The sequence below is a fragment of the Ovis canadensis genome, chromosome 2 (genome assembly GCF_042477335.2).
Source record: "Ovis canadensis isolate MfBH-ARS-UI-01 breed Bighorn chromosome 2, ARS-UI_OviCan_v2, whole genome shotgun sequence".
NCBI lineage: Eukaryota > Metazoa > Chordata > Mammalia > Artiodactyla > Bovidae > Ovis > Ovis canadensis.
The window spans coordinates 88,119,071-88,138,641 of record NC_091246.1 but is presented as its reverse complement, the minus strand read 5'-3'; the positions used below and the strand labels follow the sequence as shown (position 1 = coordinate 88,138,641).

The 19,571-nt window shown below is 36.2% G+C and overlaps 1 protein-coding gene and 1 non-coding gene across 2 annotated transcripts in view; both read left to right on the top strand.

Annotated features, from left to right (window-relative positions):
• Positions 1 to 19,571, top strand: part of HAUS6 (HAUS augmin like complex subunit 6) — a 38,934-nt gene that overhangs the window by 14,016 nt on the left and 5,347 nt on the right. The window contains exons 8-14 of the mRNA XM_069576638.1: positions 2,437 to 2,607; positions 4,434 to 4,627; positions 5,349 to 5,475; positions 5,946 to 6,048; positions 12,768 to 12,849; positions 17,921 to 17,987; positions 18,300 to 18,485. Coding sequence (XP_069432739.1) covers positions 2,437 to 2,607; positions 4,434 to 4,627; positions 5,349 to 5,475; positions 5,946 to 6,048; positions 12,768 to 12,849; positions 17,921 to 17,987; positions 18,300 to 18,485 — 930 coding nt within the window. The remainder of the gene's footprint in view (positions 1 to 2,436; positions 2,608 to 4,433; positions 4,628 to 5,348; positions 5,476 to 5,945; positions 6,049 to 12,767; positions 12,850 to 17,920; positions 17,988 to 18,299; positions 18,486 to 19,571) is intronic.
• LOC138434889 (small Cajal body-specific RNA 8) lies at positions 17,706 to 17,839 on the top strand. Its single transcript, XR_011254948.1, has one exon. It is a non-coding gene; the product is annotated as a small Cajal body-specific RNA 8 (non-coding RNA).

Below are 19,571 nucleotides of genomic sequence, written 5' to 3'. Positions count from 1 at the left end.
TGATATTTATCTAAGCAAAAAAATACATGATTTGAAGGAGGATAGTGGTAAGTTTAGAAGAAAAATGAGAAGTCACATTGAGACTGGCATGAGGAATCTGGCAGATATAGATGATCTGAGGCTTTCAGAGGTTGGCTTTAACAAATGTGGGGTAGGAGAGTTTCTTAGGTCTTTGTATTTGGATGAAATCTCTCTTAAGCTCTTTGTTCTTATTCTGTGGTCACCAAGCTGCTTTGGAGTACTGATTTGACTTTTTAGCAGTTTGTCATTGGAAAAGGTGAGTGCCCTCCTCAGGATCATGAATCTGGCCCCATCATTTTATGGCAAATAGAAGGGGGAAAAGTGGAAGCAGTGTCAGATTTTATTTTCTTGGGCTCCAAAATCACTGCAGATGGTGACTGCAGCCATGAAATTAAAAGACACTTGCTTCTTGGAAGAAAAGCTATGATAAACCTGGACAGTGTATTAAAAATCAGAGACATTACTTTGCCAACACAGGTGTGGATAGTCAAAGCTGTGGTTTTTCCAGTAGTCATGTATGGATGTGAGAGTTGGAGTATAAAGAAGGCTGAGTGCTGAAGAATTGATGCTTTTGAACTGTGGTGTTGGAGAAGACACTTGAGAGTCCCTTGGACTGCAGGAGATCAAGTTAGTCAATCCTAAGGGAAATCAACTCTGTATATTCATTGGAAGGACTGAGGCTGAAACTCCAGTAATTTGACCCCCTAATGCAAAGAGCCGACTCATTGGAAAAGACCCTGATGCTGGGAAAGATTGATGGCAAAAGGAGAATGGGGTGGCATCTCTGACTCAATGGACATGAATCCGAGGAAACTCCAGGCGATAGTGAAGGACAGGGAAGCCTGGTGTGCTGCAGTCCATGGAATTGCAGAGTCAGACACAACTTAGTGACTAAACAACGACAGGAAATAATTATTCATTAATTCATTGACTATTTATCGATCACTTGCTAGACAGTCTTCTATATATTATGGACTAGAGCATTGAAGAAAAGAAGCAGAGTCACTTCCTTTATGGAGCTTCTAGTTCAGTGAATATGAGTATTCCTGTTGTTGAATGTAGTATCTTTGATTGTAAGCTTAATAGGTTAGGTTGGTATGAAATCCATTAAGAGTTTTCATAGCAAAAAATATTATATATTTATTTGTCTTAGTTGTGGAATATAAAATCTTCAGTTGTGGCTTATGATATCTAGCTCCCTGACCAGGGATCGAACCTGGACCTCCTGTGTTGGGAGTGCAGAGTCTTAGCCATGGGACCACCAGAGAAGCTCACAGCTACCTCTCCTGAGTTTAGGTAATATTTAGTTTCCCTGAGTCAACTTTGAGCCACTGACAAGATAAAATTTCTAGACTTGAAAAATCTGAGACCCAGATCCTAGATCTTTGTACATTCACCAAGGAAATGCCATCCTATGAGATGTCTAGATGGCCAGCCAATGAGACTTCCTTTGTGGGACAACTTTTCTTTGTGCTGTGAGAAGACACAGACATTAACACAAATACAGTTATATTTTCTTTCCTTCTCTCTACTTTTGTAAATTCTTTTGAGGCATTATGACATACGTGCAAAAACATGCAAAAATCATTGTATGTAGCTTGACAAAATTTCACAAAGTGAACACATCCATGTAACCAGCATTTAACTTAAGGAACAGAATGTTACCATCACCCCAGGAGCATTGAACCCCCTTTCACTCATGGCTGTTTCCTTCTAAGAATAAACACTATCCTCAGTTCTTACACTAAAGATTAGTTTTGCCTGTTTGACCCATAAATGGGCGTGTATAAAATATATTCTTTTGTATTCAGCTTCTTTCACTTAATGCTGTTTTATCCATGCTCTTGTATGTGTTCATTCTCATTGCTGTCTAATATTCTATTTTATGAGTATAGCAAAATATACTCTTTTTACTCAAGGTAATTCTTTGGATTCATTACAGTTTTTGACTATTACAAATGAGTGCTATGAACATTCGTATAATTAATAAACATAAGTTAATACATAGTTTTTGACATTTTAACTCTTTGAAACTTGAGTGACTCTTAAAAGTTGATATATGGTGTTTTCTTTTTTCTCCTGAAAATCTTTTATTCCTCATGAAAAAAATCTCCTTTAGATTGATGGCGTATCAGAATACAGGAAATGCTAATTGCATCTTGAGAATGTAAAGTTTCTTAGGTATGTTTTGCAAATCATAATGGTCTAGATTCTCCTGAGAAATTCTTTAAAGTGCTGTTGAAAGTAGTATCAGTGCTTTTAGACTGTTAAAGTAGTTAATTTGTTTTATCAGAAGCCATTCCAGGAATATTTCATTTGTTCCTGGGAAAGGGCATGTATTTGTGTTTTACATTTCTTTAATGTATGTATAGACTGATTATATGTAGACTTTAATATTTGTTTATGTTTTCAAAGGTTCGGTCTTTGTGGACTTCAGTGAATGAAACACTTATATTTTTGGAAAAAGAGAGAGAAGTTGTTAGTTCAGTCCTTAGTCTTGATAACAATTATACTTTAGATGGAACTAACATTGCTATCAATATTCCGAGCCTCTTACTTGATAAAATTGAGAAACAAATGTGTCAGGTAAGCATTTGATAATTAAGGAAGCTTTTGTGAAAACTCCTTTTACTTAATTATTTTATGTATTATATATTGTTTTTCTTACAATCTCTTTCTACTGTCTTCAGAATTTACTTTAGTGTGTGTATCTGGTGAATCTTTCATAACGAGGGGTATTGTTAAGGGTGTGTATATTTATATCTGTCAACTTTTATTAATTGTCTATACCTTTTATGGTGCTACATCATACAGTGTAGAGAGTAGGAGGTACTTAATAGGAAGATGATATGGTACCTAATTCTTTATAAATTCTCAAAGAGAGCAATAATGATCTCTGATAGCTAAGTTTCTTTTTAAAAAATTTCTTTTTATAAACTCTCCGTTTTCTTGTTTTTCTTTGATCTTGACTCGATTATTTTAAAGTCTTTTCTTTTAGCTTTTGTGATCTCAGTGTCTTTGCCCTCCTGTGGTGTTTCAGACTACTGTTTCCATTTTTCCGTTGGTTCCTTTTTCTCTCTTAAGTGAATGTGTTCCCTATTATTCCTTTAATGGTCTCGTTTCTTCCTCATGTTATAAATTATCTGTACATTCTTACCCAGTTCCATGGTCTCATCAGCCTCCTGTACAATAATATTACCAAATTGTTATTTCCAGTCTCTCCCCTTCAGTGCAAACTGTATCAAATTTTTCCACTTGCTTATAGGACATTTACATCTGAATCACTACTTTTTTTTTTTCTTAGTAAATTAAAATATATTAAGCATTGACTTTATTGTCATGTAGGGGATATACTTCCCAGGTGACTCAGTGGTAAAGAACCCTCCTGCCAATGCAGAAGACTTGGGTTTGATCCCTGGATTGGGAAGATCCCCTGGAAAAGGAAATGGCAACCCACTCCGATATTCTTGCATGGGAAATCCCCTTGACAGAGGAGCCTGGCAGGCTACAGTCCATGGGGCTGCAAAGAGTTGGGCATAACTTAGCGATTAAACAACAATAAGGGGATATAAAGATAAAATATTGTGACCCTGAAGAACGTTAATGGGTAACATGTCACGCACTTCAAATTCAGAGTACATAAAAAATTAGGATCTGTAAACACAAGTTTCTATAGGAGTTAGGCAGGTAATGTCATATAAATTAAGTATACTAATTGTGTGTAACAATAGGGATAAAGTAAAAAATGTTGTTGCATAGTTGCTAAGTCATGTCTGGCTCTTTTGCAACCCCATGGACTGTAGCCCACCAAGCAACTCTGTCCATGGGGTTCTCCAGGCAGTTATACCAGAGTGGGTTGTCATTTCCTTCTCCAGGGGATCTTCCCGACCCAGGGATCAAACCCATGTCTCTTGCATTGGCAAGCGGATTCTTAACCATTGAGCCACCAGGGAAGCACCAGGAAATGATGAAATCTTTTTAAAAAATATTGGTAACTAATTCACATGATTTTAAAACTTTGGAACTGTACAGGCCAAATAAAAATGTGTAAGTTTGGAATCAGTCTTTAGGGGCCATTCAATTTGCAACTGTTTTTAAAAAATGAATTCATGATCTTTATCGAAGCCTGATCTTTCTCCTCAATCTTTATTTTGCTTTCCATTTCTTTGCATTTATTTTATTCTAGTTTTCAACTTGTTTTACATGATACAAAAATGTAACATGGTGTGTTAATTCTTCCACAGTAGTTTCCTTTGGATCAGAATTATTTACATAATTTTATTTTTGTGTAGCTTTTTTTTCCCACTCTTGTAGCCTTTTTATATATTAGTGAGAGACATAAATATGTTCTTATAGCATTCTATTATCTTAAGAATATATAGTTCACCACTTTTTTTCCTTTCTGAATTTAGTTGCACATAGGAAATATTTATGAGGCTGGAAAATTGAACATCTTAACAGTTTTTTGGTTATTAAATGAAGTCTTAAAAGTAATGAAATATGAATGTTGTCAGACTGACCAAGCAAGACTGACAATAGACCTTCACTTCCTTGAAAAAGAGACCAGATTTCAGAGAGAAAGACTGTCAGATCTGAAGCATATGAGGTACACTATGAAGATCTTCTGTTATTTCATTTGGGGAAGAGTAGGATGGTTTTGATAATTTCTCAGTACAACTCTAGTTAACACCTCTGTAGCTTTGGCAAACAAATGTGAAAATTTTACTGGTACTCAAAAACCATATGTCGTCAACTCCTAGAGAGACACATGAAGTAGAAAGAAAAATTAATGTTTTCTTTTGTCTGGTGTATATTACTTGTCCTGAGTGATAGTTCTTAATGAAATAATTTAAGCTTTTCTCTAGCTTTCTTTTGTGGTGGTGGCATGGTATTTAGTCACTAAGTTGTGTCCGATTCTTTTGCCATCCCATGGACTGTAGCCCACCAGGCTCCTCTGTTCTTGGGATTTCCCAGACAAGATTAGTGGAGCAGGTTGCCCTTTCTTACTCCCCGGGATCATCCTGACCCAGGGATCAAACCTGTGTCTCTTGTGCCTCTTGGATTATCAGGTGGATTCTTTATCACTGTGTCACCTGGAATGCCCTGTGTATTCTTTTTTATTTTTGTTCATTTTTTTTCAATTTTTAAAATTGGCTGTTAAATTTTTTAAATTGAGGTTTTTAAAGAAGAGTTTAAGGCTCACAGCAAAACTGAGAAGTTACAGAGGTTTCCCAGATACACCACAAATTCTTATTTCAGTACTTTTTCCTAGTCCTTCTTTTTATATATTCATGTTTTGAATGAAGTTATTTTTTATTCCATTGTAGGTATAAAATAACAGAAGCTCTCAAAACTATAAGACATTCTATTGCTGAAAAACAAGAAGAATGGCATAAAAAGTGGAAAGAGTTTCTTGGCTTATCTCCTTTCAGTATAGTTAAGAGTTCTACTCCAGTAAGTAATATTGACTTGCCTTTTGGAGAATAGTTTAATCTCTTGTAATCTCTTGATTTATCATGTAACAAGTGACTTAGAAATGCTGTATGTGTATATGCTTGTCATCTTTTCATCTGAGCCTACATTTCAAATATTTTGGTTTCTGTGATTTTTCTAAATACACATTAGAATGTTCATCAAGGTGTTGTTATGATATGGTTAATATTTTTAGATTCAATGGATTGTGTTAAAAAGAAAATGAGATATTTCTCTTTATGTTAGGTTCTTTTACATTTGAGGCATAGTTGGAGGACAAAGTAGTCTTCTAATATTGTATTCTTTAGTTTAAAACAGTTATATAATTTGTTTGGCAATTCTATCTTTATTATGGGAAAAAGAAATCATCCTTTCATAGGTTAATTTAGTATTGTTATTATGGTACTGAGTAAAGTGTGTATATTTCAAAATAACAAATTCTTTGTTTTGAGGCTGTGGATCTTTTACCGCCTATGTCTCCACTTTCGTTTGATCCTGCCTCAGAGGAAGCATATGCGAGGAGCATTCTTTTACAGTATCCTGCTTCACTTCCAGGTTGGTTTTTTACTTTTTTTCTCTTTTAAATTTGCCTCTCAATATTTCTCACTATAATAATAGTTCTTACATATTCTTTCATGATTTTTTTTCCCAGTTATATTTTGTGGTGAAATGCATATAGCATTTTGGTCATTGCAAAGTGTCCAACTCAGTGGCATTTAGTAAATTTGCAAAGGTGTGCAACCATTACCACTAGCTAATTCTGCATATTTTTATTACCTCAAAAGAAAACTTGGTACCTATTGTGCAGTTACTCCTCATTTCCCCCTCTCCCCGACCGTGACAATGACTAACATACTTCCAGTCTCTGTGAATTTGCCCTACACCATATAATAAGCTTATTGTGTCTCCTCTCTTTACTTGCACAGTTTTTTACTGCATTAATCTTTGTATTGTTTCCACCATTTGGCTACTATGAGTAATGCTGCTGTTAATATTCATTTATAAGTTTTTGTGTAGAAACCCACATTTTTTTAACATGAAAGAAGAATACCTAACCATTGCCTGTTTCTGCAGTTGAGATTTTTGCTTTAAATGTGTATTTTTCTTTGCTAAACCATTTGAAATGTTAACACTTTACTCTTAAGTGTTTCAGCATGCACTCTCATGAAAATAAGGACTTTTTCCTGTTTAATTGCCATGAATTATATATTTATAATTAATAATAGTTCTATAATATCTCATCCAGTTTCCTCAAATATCATACCATTGTCACACCTCAAAGTTAATTTCTCTGCAATATCTAATAGCCATTTCATACTTAGTCTCCCCAGTTGTCTGCTGCTTGTGTACAAGAAATTGTTATTGGGTTCAGTAAATGTAAGGTAGATAGGTAGAGGAATAAGTGAATAAAAAATGTTGAAATATGTAGCCAGTGAGGAGTAGGTCACAGTAGAGTTCAGGCAGGTATTCGATCATGGCAGCAGTCAGCACAGGACTTAGGAAGAAAAGGACAACCACAACTAGCATAGGTGATTTGTTTGAGAGTCAGGTGTATGTGAGGAGGACACTAATTGGGAAACATCATAGACCAGAGAGCACGGGTCAAGGATAAGAGCCAGCAGAAGTGTAGACGGAAAAGACTGCATAGTTTGATGAATGAAGACTTTCAGATTCAGAGCATTATTTATGATGACAATTACTTTGATAGTTGTTGACATATCTGGTTGGCATTATATTCTCACTTCAGCTTGGAAAGGACCTTTTTACTCTTGGCATACTTAGTTTGAGTGAAAGTTGCCCAGTAATGTCCAGCTTTTTGCGACCCAATGAACTACAGCATGCCAGGCTTCCCTGTCCATCATCAACTCCCAGAGCTTGCTCAGACTCATGTCCATTGAGTCTGTGATGCCATCCAACCATCTCATCCTCTGTTGTCCCCTTCTCCTCCTGCCTTCAATCTTTCCCAGCATCAGGGTCTTTTCCAGTGAGTCGGGTCTTTGCATCAGGTGGCCAGAGTATTGGAGCTTCAGCTTCAGCATCAGTCCTTCCAATGAATATTCAGGACACATTTCCTTTAGAATTGATGGTTTAATCTCCTTGCAGTCCAAGGGACTCTCAAGAGTCTTCTCCAGCACCATAGTTCAAAATAATGTTCTTTGGCACTTAGCTTTCTTTATGGTCCAGCTCTCACATCCATACTTGACTACTGGAAAAACCATAGCTTTGACTAGACAGACCTTTTTTGGCAAAGTAATGTCTCTGCTTTTTAATATCCTGTCTAGCAGGGTCATAGCTTTTCTTACAAGGAACAAGTGTCTTTTAATTTCATGGCTATAGTTACCATCTGCAGAGATTTTGGAACCCAAGAAAATAAAGTCTGTCACTGTTTCCATTGTTTCCCTACCTATTTGCCATGCAGTGATGGGACTGGATGCCATGATCTTTGTTTTTTGAATGTTGAATGTTAAGCCAGCTTTTTCACTCTTCTCTTTCACTTTCATCAAGAGGCTCTTTAGTTCTTCGCTTTCTGCCGTAAGGGTGGTGTCATCTGCCTATCTGAGATTATTGATATTTTTCCCAGCAATCTTGATTCCAGCTTGTGTTTCATCCACACCAACATTTCACGTGATGTACTCTGCATATAAATTAAATAAGGAGGGTGAAAATATACAGCCTTGACGTACTTCTTTCCCAATTTTGAACCAGTCCGTTGTTTCATGTCCTGTTCTAACTGTTGCTTCTTGAACTGCATACAGATTTCTCAGGAGGCAGGTCAGGTGGTTTGGTATTCCCATCTCTTTAAAGAATTTTCTACAGTTTGTTGTGGTCCACACAGTCAAAGGCTTTGGTGTAGTCAATAAAGCAGAAATAGACGTTTTTTTGGAACTCTCTTGCTTTTTCCATGATCCAGCGGATGTTGGCAATTTAATTTCTGGTTCCTCTGCCTTTTCTAAGTCCAGCTTGAACATCTGAAAGTTCACGGTTCACATACTGTTGAGGCCTGGCTTGGACAATTTTGAGCCTTACTTTGCTAGTGTGTGAGAGGAAAGCAATTATGTGGTAGTTTGAGCATTCTTTGACATTGCCTTTCTTTGGGATTGGAATGAAAACTGACCTTTTCCAGTCCTGTGGCCACTGCTGAGTTTACCAACTTTGCTGGCATATTGAGTGCAGCACTTTAACAGCATCATCATCTTTCAGGATTTGAAATAGCTCAACTGGAATTCCATCACCTCCACTAGCTTTGTTCATAGTGTTGCTTCCTAAGGCCCACTTGACTTCACATTCCAGGATGTCTGGCTTTAGGTGAGTGATCACACTATTGTGGTTATCTGGGTCATGAAGATCTTTTTTGTACAATTCTGTGTATTCTTGGCACCTCTTCATATCTTCTGCTTCTGTTAGGTCCGCACCATTTCTGTCCTTTATTGAGCCCATCTTTGCATGAAATGTTCCTTTGGTATCTCTGATTTTCTTGACGAAATGTCTAGTCTTTCCCATTCTATTGTTTTCCTCTATTTCTTTGCATTGATTGCTGAGGAAGACTTTCTTATCTATCCTTGCTATTCTTTAGAACTCTGCATTCAGATGGGTATATCTTTATTTTTCTCCTTTGCCTTTAGCTTCTCTTCTTTTCTCAGCTATTTGTAAGGCCTCTTCAGGCAATCATTTTCCCTTTTTGCATTTCTTTTTCTTGGGAATGGTCTTGATCGCTGCCTCCTGTACAACGTCACAAACCTCTATCCTTAGTTCTTCAGATACTCTGTCTATCAGATCTAATCCCTTGAATCTATTTGTCATTTCCACTGTATAATCGTAAGGGATTTGATTTATGTCATACCTGAATGGTCTAGTGGTTTTCCCTACTTTGTTCAATTTCAGTCTGAATTTGGCAATAAGGAGCTCATGATATGAGCCACAATCAGCTCCTAGTCTTGTTTTTGCTGATTGTATAGAGTTTCTCCATCTTCGGCTGCAAAGAATATAATGAATCTGATTTCGTTATTGACCATCTGGTGATGTCCATGTGTAGAGTTGTCTCTTGTGTTGTTGGAAGAGGGTGTTTGCTGTGACTAGTGCATTCTCTTGGCAAATCTCTGTTAGCCTTTGACCTGCTTCATTTTGTACTCTAAGGCCAAATTTGCCTGTTACTCCAGGTATCTCTTGACTTACTAATTTTGCATTCCAGTCCCTATAATGAAAAGGACATCTGTTTTGGGTGTTAGTTTTAGAAGGTCTTGTAGGTTTTCATAGAACTGTTCAGTTTCAGCTTCTTCAGCATTTCTGGTTGGGGCATAGACTTGGATTAATGTGACAATGAATGGTTTGCCTTGGAAATAAACAGAGATCATTCTGTGGTTTTTGAGAGTGCACCCAAAGACTGTATTTTGGACACTATTATTTGACTATGATGGCTACTCCATTTTTTCTAAGGGATTCTTGCCCACAGTAGTAGATAAAATGGTCATCTAAGTTAAATTCGCCCATTCCAGTCCATTTTAGTTTTCTGATTTCTAAAATATTGATGTTTACTCTTGCTATCTTCTATTTGACCACTTCTAATTTACCTTGATTCATGGACCTAACGTTCCAGGTTCCTATGCAATATTGTTTTTTACAGCATTGGACTTTTCTTCCACCACCAGTCACATCCACAACTGGGTGTTGTTTTTGCTTTGGCTCTGTCTCTTCATTCTTTCTGGTGTTATTCTCTACTCTTCTGTGGGCGCCTACTGACCTGGAGGGTTCATCCTTCAGTGTCGTATCTTTTTGCCTTTTCATACTGTACATGGGGTTCTCAAGGCAAGAATACTGAAGTGATTTGCATTCTCTTCTCCAGTGGACCACGTTTTGTCAGAACTCTCCACCATGAGCCATCTGTCTTGGGTGGCCCCACACCCCACACGGCATGGCTCATAGTTTCACTGAGTTAGACAAAATTTCCATTACTTTTTAGAAATCACAGATAAGTGAACCATATAGTATTTGTCTTTCTCTGACTAGTTTCAATAAACCTAATATTCTTTAGGTCCATCCATGTTGTGCAAATGGCAATGTTTTACTCTTTTATGGCTGAGAAATATTCATATAAATATCCATTATGTCTACATGTGTGCTATGTTGCTTCAGTTGTGCCTGACTCTTTGTGATGCTATGGACTGTAGCCTGCCAGGCTCCCCTGTCCATGGGATTATCCAGGCAAGAATACTGGAGTTGGTTGCCATGCCCTCCTCCAGGGGATCTTCCCCCCCCCAGGGTATGAACCTGAGTCTCCTGCAGCTCTTGCATTGCAGGCAGATTCTTTACTGCTGAGCCACTGGGGAAGCCTGAAATATCCATTATATATATATATATATATATATATATATATATATATATATACACACACACAGATACATACACAGATACACACACACACACACACACACGCATGCATTTAAGCCAGTAATCTGTTGATGGGCACTTGGTTTGCTTCTATGTCTTAACTATTATAAATAGTGCTTCTATGAACATTGAGGTGCATGTGTTTTTTCAAATTAGAGTTTTTGTTTTTTCTGCATATATATCCAGGAGTGGAGTTGCTGGATCAAATGGTAGTTTTGCTTTTAGATTTGTAAGGCATCTCCATATGTTTTCTATAGTTGCTGCACCAGTTTACATTCCTCTGTGTAGGAGGGTTCCTTTGTGTCCACATCCTCTCCAGCATTTATTATTTGTAGATTTTTTATGGTAGCCATTCTAACCAGTGTGAGGTTGATATTGTGGTGTTGTTTTGCATTTCTCTAATAATTAGTAATGTTGAGCATATTTTCGTGTGTCTATTGACTATCTGTATGTCTTCTTTGGAGAAATGTCTTTACTTTTGAATGATAGATTGGTTATAAGATTCAAGATCAAGACTAATTTTTCCTTGAGACTTTGATAATATGCCATCATTACTTTCTGCCTTCTTTTTGAAACATTTGCTGTCAGTCTAATTGTCATTCATTTGTAGGTAATTTTTGATCTCTGGTTGCTTTTAAGACTTCCATTTATTTATTTTTTAAAAGAGTTTTCTATCTATCTATTTATTTATTTATGGCTGCATTTGGTCTTTGTTGCTCTGTTGGCTTTCTCCAATTGGAGTGAGCAGGGGCTACTCTTTGTCGTGGAGCACAGGCCATAGGGCACGTGGGTTTCAGTGGCTGCAGCACATTGTCTCAGTAGTTGTGGCTCATGGGCTCTAGAGGGTGGGCGTAGTAGTTGTGGCACACAGGCTTAGTTACCTCACGACATGTGGGATCTTCCTGGACCAGGGATCAAACCAAAGTCCCCTGCATTGGAAGGCAGATTCTTAACCTCTGAACCACCAGGGAAGCCCTGGAATGGTTTATAAATAACAGAAACTACATCATCATTAGTAGGTTCAAAAGCTTAGGACATTGAAATTGTTGAAAGGTGGCATTATGATGAATTAAAAGAAAACTTTACAATACACATTGGTTTCTTATATAGTAACACCCTGGACATGTATAAATGATCTTTCAGAATCAAACATGTTGAAAGAAGAGGATCTCCTGGAATATCTAATCCTTTCACATACAGCCATGACTTCCTTCAATTTTATTTCCTGTCATGCTTCTCCACTAGATATATGCTATGCCTTGGCACACCAAACATGCACCTTATTCTCCTAGTACTTTCATGGCTTCTTCATGTTCCCTGCTCTGGACCAGGTGCCTTTCTGCCTTCTTGCATTCTGTGTGTGCTTGTATTATAATACTATAATAATATGTCATAATGCTTTTCTTATCAATAGTCTCTCCTATACTGATTTCTTGAAGGCAAGTATCCATTAAAAATTTTTTTTCCCCATTGTTAGTACTGCAGTGACATAGTTATTAAATGGTATGTTGAAGAATAAATACATAGCAGTTGATGTTGTAGATGCTGGGTTAAACTATGCTAAGTACTATAACTTTTTGGCTGGTTTATTTGGTAAGTGCATTGTCTGTGTACTTAAACACGAAACATGGCTATATATAATACTAGAAAATTGTGGATTGTCCCTTTTGGGGAAACTTTGTGTGAGCTATCTTTTTAGAAGAGCCTGTTGTACATATTCTCCATCACTGTCATGTGTATTACTTTATAGTTAATAATTGAATAATTATCTTTTCCTATTAGCATTTATTTAATTTTTTTATTTTCTTCTGTTTAGAACTTCAAGAGAGCTCTAAATATTAGAATGTACAAGCATAATTAAAGAGTAATTAATTTTTCTATTCCTTTAGTTACACCTAAGCAACATATCCAGGAAAATAATTGCAGAAGAGCAAGTGATATACTGGAAACTAAATCTGATCCAGCCAACAGGTAAAACAGATTTGATTTTCGTATTGATTATTTTTCCTCTTCATTAATTTTAGTTCCATCTTCAGCCAGTTTTCAAGCTTCTCTAGTATGGGATAGCTTATAACTTTCTTCTCTTAATCAGATGGTGTTTTCCCACTGTGGATCCCCTTTTTCTGGAAAGATTCAACATTTCTGATGCATGGTCATTTTTTCCTCTTATATTCTTATCTAAATGTCAAAACTCATGGGGATTACCTAATTTTTAAAGAGAAAGATATATATGAAAATTATCTAATACAAATTTGGGAATTTTCGCATTTCTGTGTCTGTGAACTTTGAAGTCATTTGTTGACTGCTGACTAAATCCAAGTGTTTAGGGACTTCTGAAATTACCTAGATGGTGGTTTTCAGTCTGTGTTCTGCAGCTCCCTCCGATGCTGTGGATGAGTCAGACTTAGTCTGTGGCTGTTCCATCCTTTGCCACTTCAACCTGAGCAGCTTACTTTTATCTATATTGTATATTGGGGTTTTATATGCCATTTGATAGAAAGAGTTCTATGCTTAAAATTTTTTTGGGGGGGGAAGACTTCTGATTCAATCAAATCCCCAAGTTTAGCATGATTAAGCTGAACCTAGTTAGTTTATTGTAACTAACTAGTAGTAGTCTTATTTTATTTATTGCCTTTTTTTCTGTACTATTCTATTTTGGCCCTTAAATAAACTGACGTCAGATTATAAAAGCAAAAGTCTCTAAATGTGTATATGTTTCTCCTTTAATAAACATTAGTAACTAGCAGTCAAACACAGACATCCTAAACAGATTCCTTTTTTGTTGTTTTTTTGATTACCATTCAATTTAAATAGGTGTCTTTTAGTTCACGTTCCGCATTTTAATGAGGCACAGGTACGGAAACAAAATACTTAGAATAATTCTAAAAATAAGATTCTAAATTTTAAGTGACTTCAGGCCTCCTGCATTTTGTATGCTCTTAGTAAGTTATGATAATTTAAAACACCATCAGTTCAGTTCAGTTGTGTCTGACTCTTTGCGACCCTGTGGACTGCAGCACGCCAGGTTTCCTTGTCCATCACCAACTCCCAGAACTTGCTCAAACTTGTGTCCATCGACTCGGTGATGCCATCCAGCCATCCCATCCTCTGTCGTCCCCTTCTCCTCCTGCCTTCAGTCTTTCCCAGCATCAGGGTTTTTTCAGTTCTTCGCATGAGATAGCCAAAGTACTGGAGTTTCAGCTTCAGCATCAGTCCTTCCAGTGAATATTCAGGACTGATTTCCTTTAGGATTGACTGGTTTGATCTCCTTGCCATCCAAGGGACTCTCAAAAGTTGTCTCCAACACCACAGTTCAAAAAACACCATAACCAGAGTTAAAACTTAAATGTGAAATTATGCTATTGGCAGTTTCCTCTGCAGTAATTTTCTGTTCATAGAAGGTCGAGACTACTTGTGAAAGAATTTTACTTTTGTTTTTAGCTATGGATGTGATGTTGATTTTCTAAATACCTAAAAGAAATGTAATGAAATATTCAGTGAAGACCTGGTATAAAAGAAACTGAAGTTATTGGGCTTGCTAATTTTACCCTCTTATCACAGTTGTTCCTAAAGCATGCCTCTTAGAGGGAAATAGTTGGTGCTCCCAGTCTCAGTTATTTTTTTCATGTCTTTTCTTGAGGGAACAAATTTATTTTGGTTAACGTCTCTTGCTGGGCTAAAGATTAATGGAGTTAGTAGAGTAATTCACAAATCTGATTTTATTTTTGAACAACATGAACCTTAAGATTCTTTCTTGAGGTAGAATTTTGTACTAAGACGTACTATCAGAATTCTACAGGAGCCAGACACTTAGTCCTTAAAAATTTAATTCAAATAGAATTCTCTTAAAATAGGAAAAAGTTGTTTTAAATAATTTTCAGTTCCTCCTTTATCCTCTTTCAAGCTCCTGGAGCTTTTAACTGTCTTGGGATACTTAATTTTACTTATAGGTTGGGATATTAAAAGAAGGTAGAGGAAGGCTTTTGGTGATGAAGGATAAATGCTTAATAGGAAATGAAAGTTTATTACTGCTTAATAGAAGAATAGAAGAGAGGTGAAGAGTTGAATTACTGAGATGTAGAAGTAAAATTTCTTCTCAGAATTGTTTATTAAAAAAGGTATTTTGTAATAAAATGTTTCATGTGTAATGCGGGTAGATTGCACTTAAAGAAATACCCCTTTTGGGGCATACAGTACAGCTGTTACACTAAATATTTATAGAGGCATCATCTTATATCAGTGTCACTATAGTTAATTGGGAAATGCATATGTGAAAATGGTTAAACTATTCAGTTAAAAAACGTGAAATGAATGTAGTTTTTAGAGTAAGTGTGTTGTTTGACTTTTCACAAGTACTAAAATATAAAGAGTCTTCTCCATAAATCTCCAGGCTTGGTTTTGATCAGAGTGATGGAGGCTTCACTATACCTACAATCAGAATTCAATAATTGGTGATGCCTTTGCTGCACACTGTGGGTAGTACCTTTCTTTGCAATGGTTTCTGGAAAGGAGGTTTCCATGATATTTCTAGTGGTGGTGATGCAGTTCTTCTAGACCTTTAAACTCTAGAGTTTCTCCTTTATTGCACTTCAAAGATAGGGCAGTGTGATATTGCATGCATTCCAAATAAACATCCTTAGACTTAGAAATTGAATTCTAATCTCATTTTATTATTTCCTTCTTCTTTAATTATTTCTCTGTTAATTGTAGACATATTGTAACAACAACAACAAATGAAAAATTCAAAAAACTGGCTAAAATTTCTAACAAATCACTTTTCAGATTCTTTCCCAAGTTCTTTTTAGACTTTACTTATAATTTTAGTTCTAATCAAAGCATGAATATAGTCTTGTATTCTAAAATACAAAATTTCCCAACATTATCATAGCATAAATGCATTTTTTAAGTTTGTGTATGTGTTTAACATTATATAACCACTTAAAATGCTTTGTAATATTTCATTTATTTTTAGACTTTCGGTTTTCCTTAAAATTTTACTATAAAAAGCATGTATTTTTTCTTTTGGAAGTGCTTTTAAGGTAAATTTCCACTATGGGATCAGTACCCTTTTTATCTGGATTTCTTGGGCTTCGGTTTTGGCATGGCAAGTGGGTAGAGAGTAAAGACTGAGCCAGGGCTCAATTCAATTTAAAGTTGAATTGAATATTAGCAAGACTAACAGCACGTTGCCACTTGAGAAATGAGAGAGAAGAGGTATAGAATGTGGTTTCATTTTTCTCTCTTATGAGACTCTGCAAGAATGATTCAAATAGAAAAATTTGGTGGCATCTATAGAACCTCATCTTCAAGTGGCATTTATTCATTGATCAATCTATCCATTAATCAATTTATCCATTTATCAGTTACAAATATGTGTGGTACTACCAAGTGTCAGGCACTGTTAGGACTTGGGAATAGCCTTTGGTAAGATATAGTCTTTGTCTTCAAGGAGCTCACCAGTCTTTTGGTGGCATCTTAGCGGTGTTTGTCCATAACTTGCTGGCCCTGCTTTAAAGGGCTTTCTGATCATTTTCTTGTTAAGTTTGGTGAAGAATTTGGATGAAGTCACACTAGATAGTAATTACTCATCTTTTGCTCTAGATATCTAGATCATATCCTGTCAAGACAAAGTTGAGGCTTCAGTGATTTTTGAATTATGTTTGAAAGGTAGATTTCAAGAAGGGCACATTTGAAAAAGTTTGAAAGGAATATTTGCTATTATGTGAAATATTTGCAAAGCTGTTAGTTTTGTACTTTTCTGTGAACAGAAAGGAAAAAATTGGCATGCTTGATGTTGAAAGTGGTAATCCTACCTTTCACTTTACCTGTAAAGCTTTTGGTCAGTGGGCAGACCCAATCCATGATTGAATTTGAAAGCACTTTCAAGATGAAGATAAATGATTAAAGTTATCATTACTTTGAAGGCTTAAAAAATATTTAATACCCTCTTTTGTAATTATAGTAAAAAGATGCATAAGGTTTTCATGTTTACCAAAAGGGGCAAGAGAATCTAAGAGATTAAGGAACACTATGTGTAGAATGCGTGCTTGCGTGCTTAGTCGCTTCAGTTGTGTCGGACTCTTTGCAGCCCTGTAGGCCGTGACCTGTCAGGTTCCTCTGTCCATGTGATTCTCCAGGCAAGAATACAGGAGTGGGTTGCTGTTTCCTTCTCTGACCTGAGACAAGTCAAAACGTGTAGAATAGGACTTCCTAAGTGGTCGGTGGTAAAGAACTCACCTGCCAATGCAGGAGACATAAGAGATGCTGGTTCGATCCCTGGGTTGTAAGATCCCCTGGAGGAGGGCATGGCAACCCACTCCAGTATTCTTGCCTGGAGAATCCCGAGCCTGGTGGGCTCGGGATCACAAAGAGTTGGATCCAACTGAAGCAACTTAGCATGCGCACAAGTGTAGAATGTCACAAATTAAAGTTTTATGACTTTGCTATAATATATTTGCCATAGAAAATTCAGCATAAGAGAAATTGCTTTTGGACCTGAAATATCCAAAGAAGCTTACAGTTTCTGCTACAATGCTTCTGTTATCTGAAGCCTGAAAGAAAGTGAAAGTGAAGTCACTTGTTGGACTCTGCAACCCCATGCACTGTAGCCTGTCAGGCTGCTCAGTCCATGGAATTTTCCAGGCAAGAGTACTGGAGTGGGTTGCCGTTTCCTTTTCCATGGGATCTTCTGTCAATAATGTGATTCTAGTTAACTGAATTTGTTTTTACCCTGTACTCAAGTTTCTGAGTGTTCATCAAGTCATCTAACCTGTGTAAAAAATGCTGTTGACTTAAAATACATAGTGGGTAAGGAAAGTGTTCAAATTTGGGAGGCTGATACACAAATTGGGCTGAAGTACTGCTCTAATTGTCACTATGCCTCCCTAGAATAATACACTGCCTTTTGATGACCGGGACGAATTGAGAGAAATCGTAACGGACAGATACGGGGCAGACAGTTTCTTTAGAATATTCAGATATATCAAGTGAATGGAATTGTTTCTTATTCATAACTTGGATTTAATAATATTTTTCCTTTTAGCCCTGCTTCTTTCCTGTTACAGCCGGTTCCACCATTAGGTGGAGACATTGTTACATTACTTGAAAAGGTACGTTTTAAAACAATTTAAAATTAATTCTGACCATAGTTATTTATGATAAAGTATTCTTTACTTTTGTTTATATCTCAAATTAAATTTCTGTTTTCACACTTCCCTGTTTGTGAACGTTATGTACCATTCCTATTTATACATTTTTTACTACTTCTAAATGGAAATATTGGAATTTTAAAATTGCGTCAGTGAACATAGTTTTTATAGTAATGTTAACAACTTTTTATAGGTTCATGATAACTCTAGAACCTCTAATAAAGATCAGGTACCATTATTAAGTTTTTAACATTACACATCTGTCTTTTTCAGGACACGAAGTTGATAACTCTTAGAGAGGAAAATGAAACAGTTCCTAAGAAAACACCAGAATTTAAAGTGGAAGACTCTTCATCATCAAATATTGCAAAGAATACAGATAGTAGTGCATGTGGAGGGTCTCTGCCAGCTAAAAAAAGCAATCCATTCCAGAAAGAGCAAGATCATCTGGTAGAAGAGGTTAGAAAAAGATTGTAATAAGTATACTGATATGTTATTTTCTCGATGGTATTGGGGTTGTAAGTGAAGTATAGTTAATTATTGATTAACTAGGGGTATTTTTGGAAAGGAGGTCACAGATTGTTATGTGACAAAAGCAAAGTTTGTCCTCCCCTAAAGTAGGAAAGATATAATGAAGTAAACTTAGTTAAGATTACATCCATAGTTTAGAACCCATGTACCATTCTATAACTATCCAAGAGTGTAAAAATAATACATGTATAATATGTTTTGAATTAATCATTATATAAATTGTTAGATAGATAATACCCAATGATTATACTTTATTAAAATACTCTTATCTGTTCCTTAGCTGAGCTTCCTCTGTTTTTGAATTTTAGAACAAAGGCTATACAATATGTATTATCACTAAGTGAAAGTTTTGTCCTGCTTTTTAAATATTTCAGAAGTGAAAATGCGTGATTGTTTATGATCTTGGTTTTCTTAACCAGCTCTGTTCCTTAATACTTTTCTACTTTTCACTGATAAGTGACCATATAATACTACTAATGCTGAGTATTAGAACTCACTTTACATAAATTAAATGGCTAGGCTATTCTTTAATGTTATTTTTATTACATAGTTCCCATTGTTTGAATTTGGATAAACAGCGGGACAGTATATCAGCTGTTTTACGTTCCTGAGCAACTGAAAGAAAATTTTGGTTTAGTGCATATTGATTCATTCATTGTTTCATGGTCTCTAAGTATTTTTAAATCTCTAAAATTTTGTTGTTTCTCTGTATTAGCTGATTGACTCTGTACTAAAGAAAAGATGGTTAGTCATTCTTTTTTTCTTTCCTGATATGGGAGGAAAGGCACGTTTTTTGGCTAAAAGAATTGATAGTAGCAGTGGTATGAGAAGGGAGGGAAGAGGAGAGTCCTAACATCTCATAAAGCTCTGAAAAGTGAAATTAATTCTAATAGTGTTTATGACAGGGCTTCCCTGGTGTCTCAGTGGTAAAGAATCTGCCTGCTGATGCAGGAGACTCGGGTTCAATCTCTGGATTGGGAAGATCCTCTGAAGAAGAAAATGACAACCCACTCC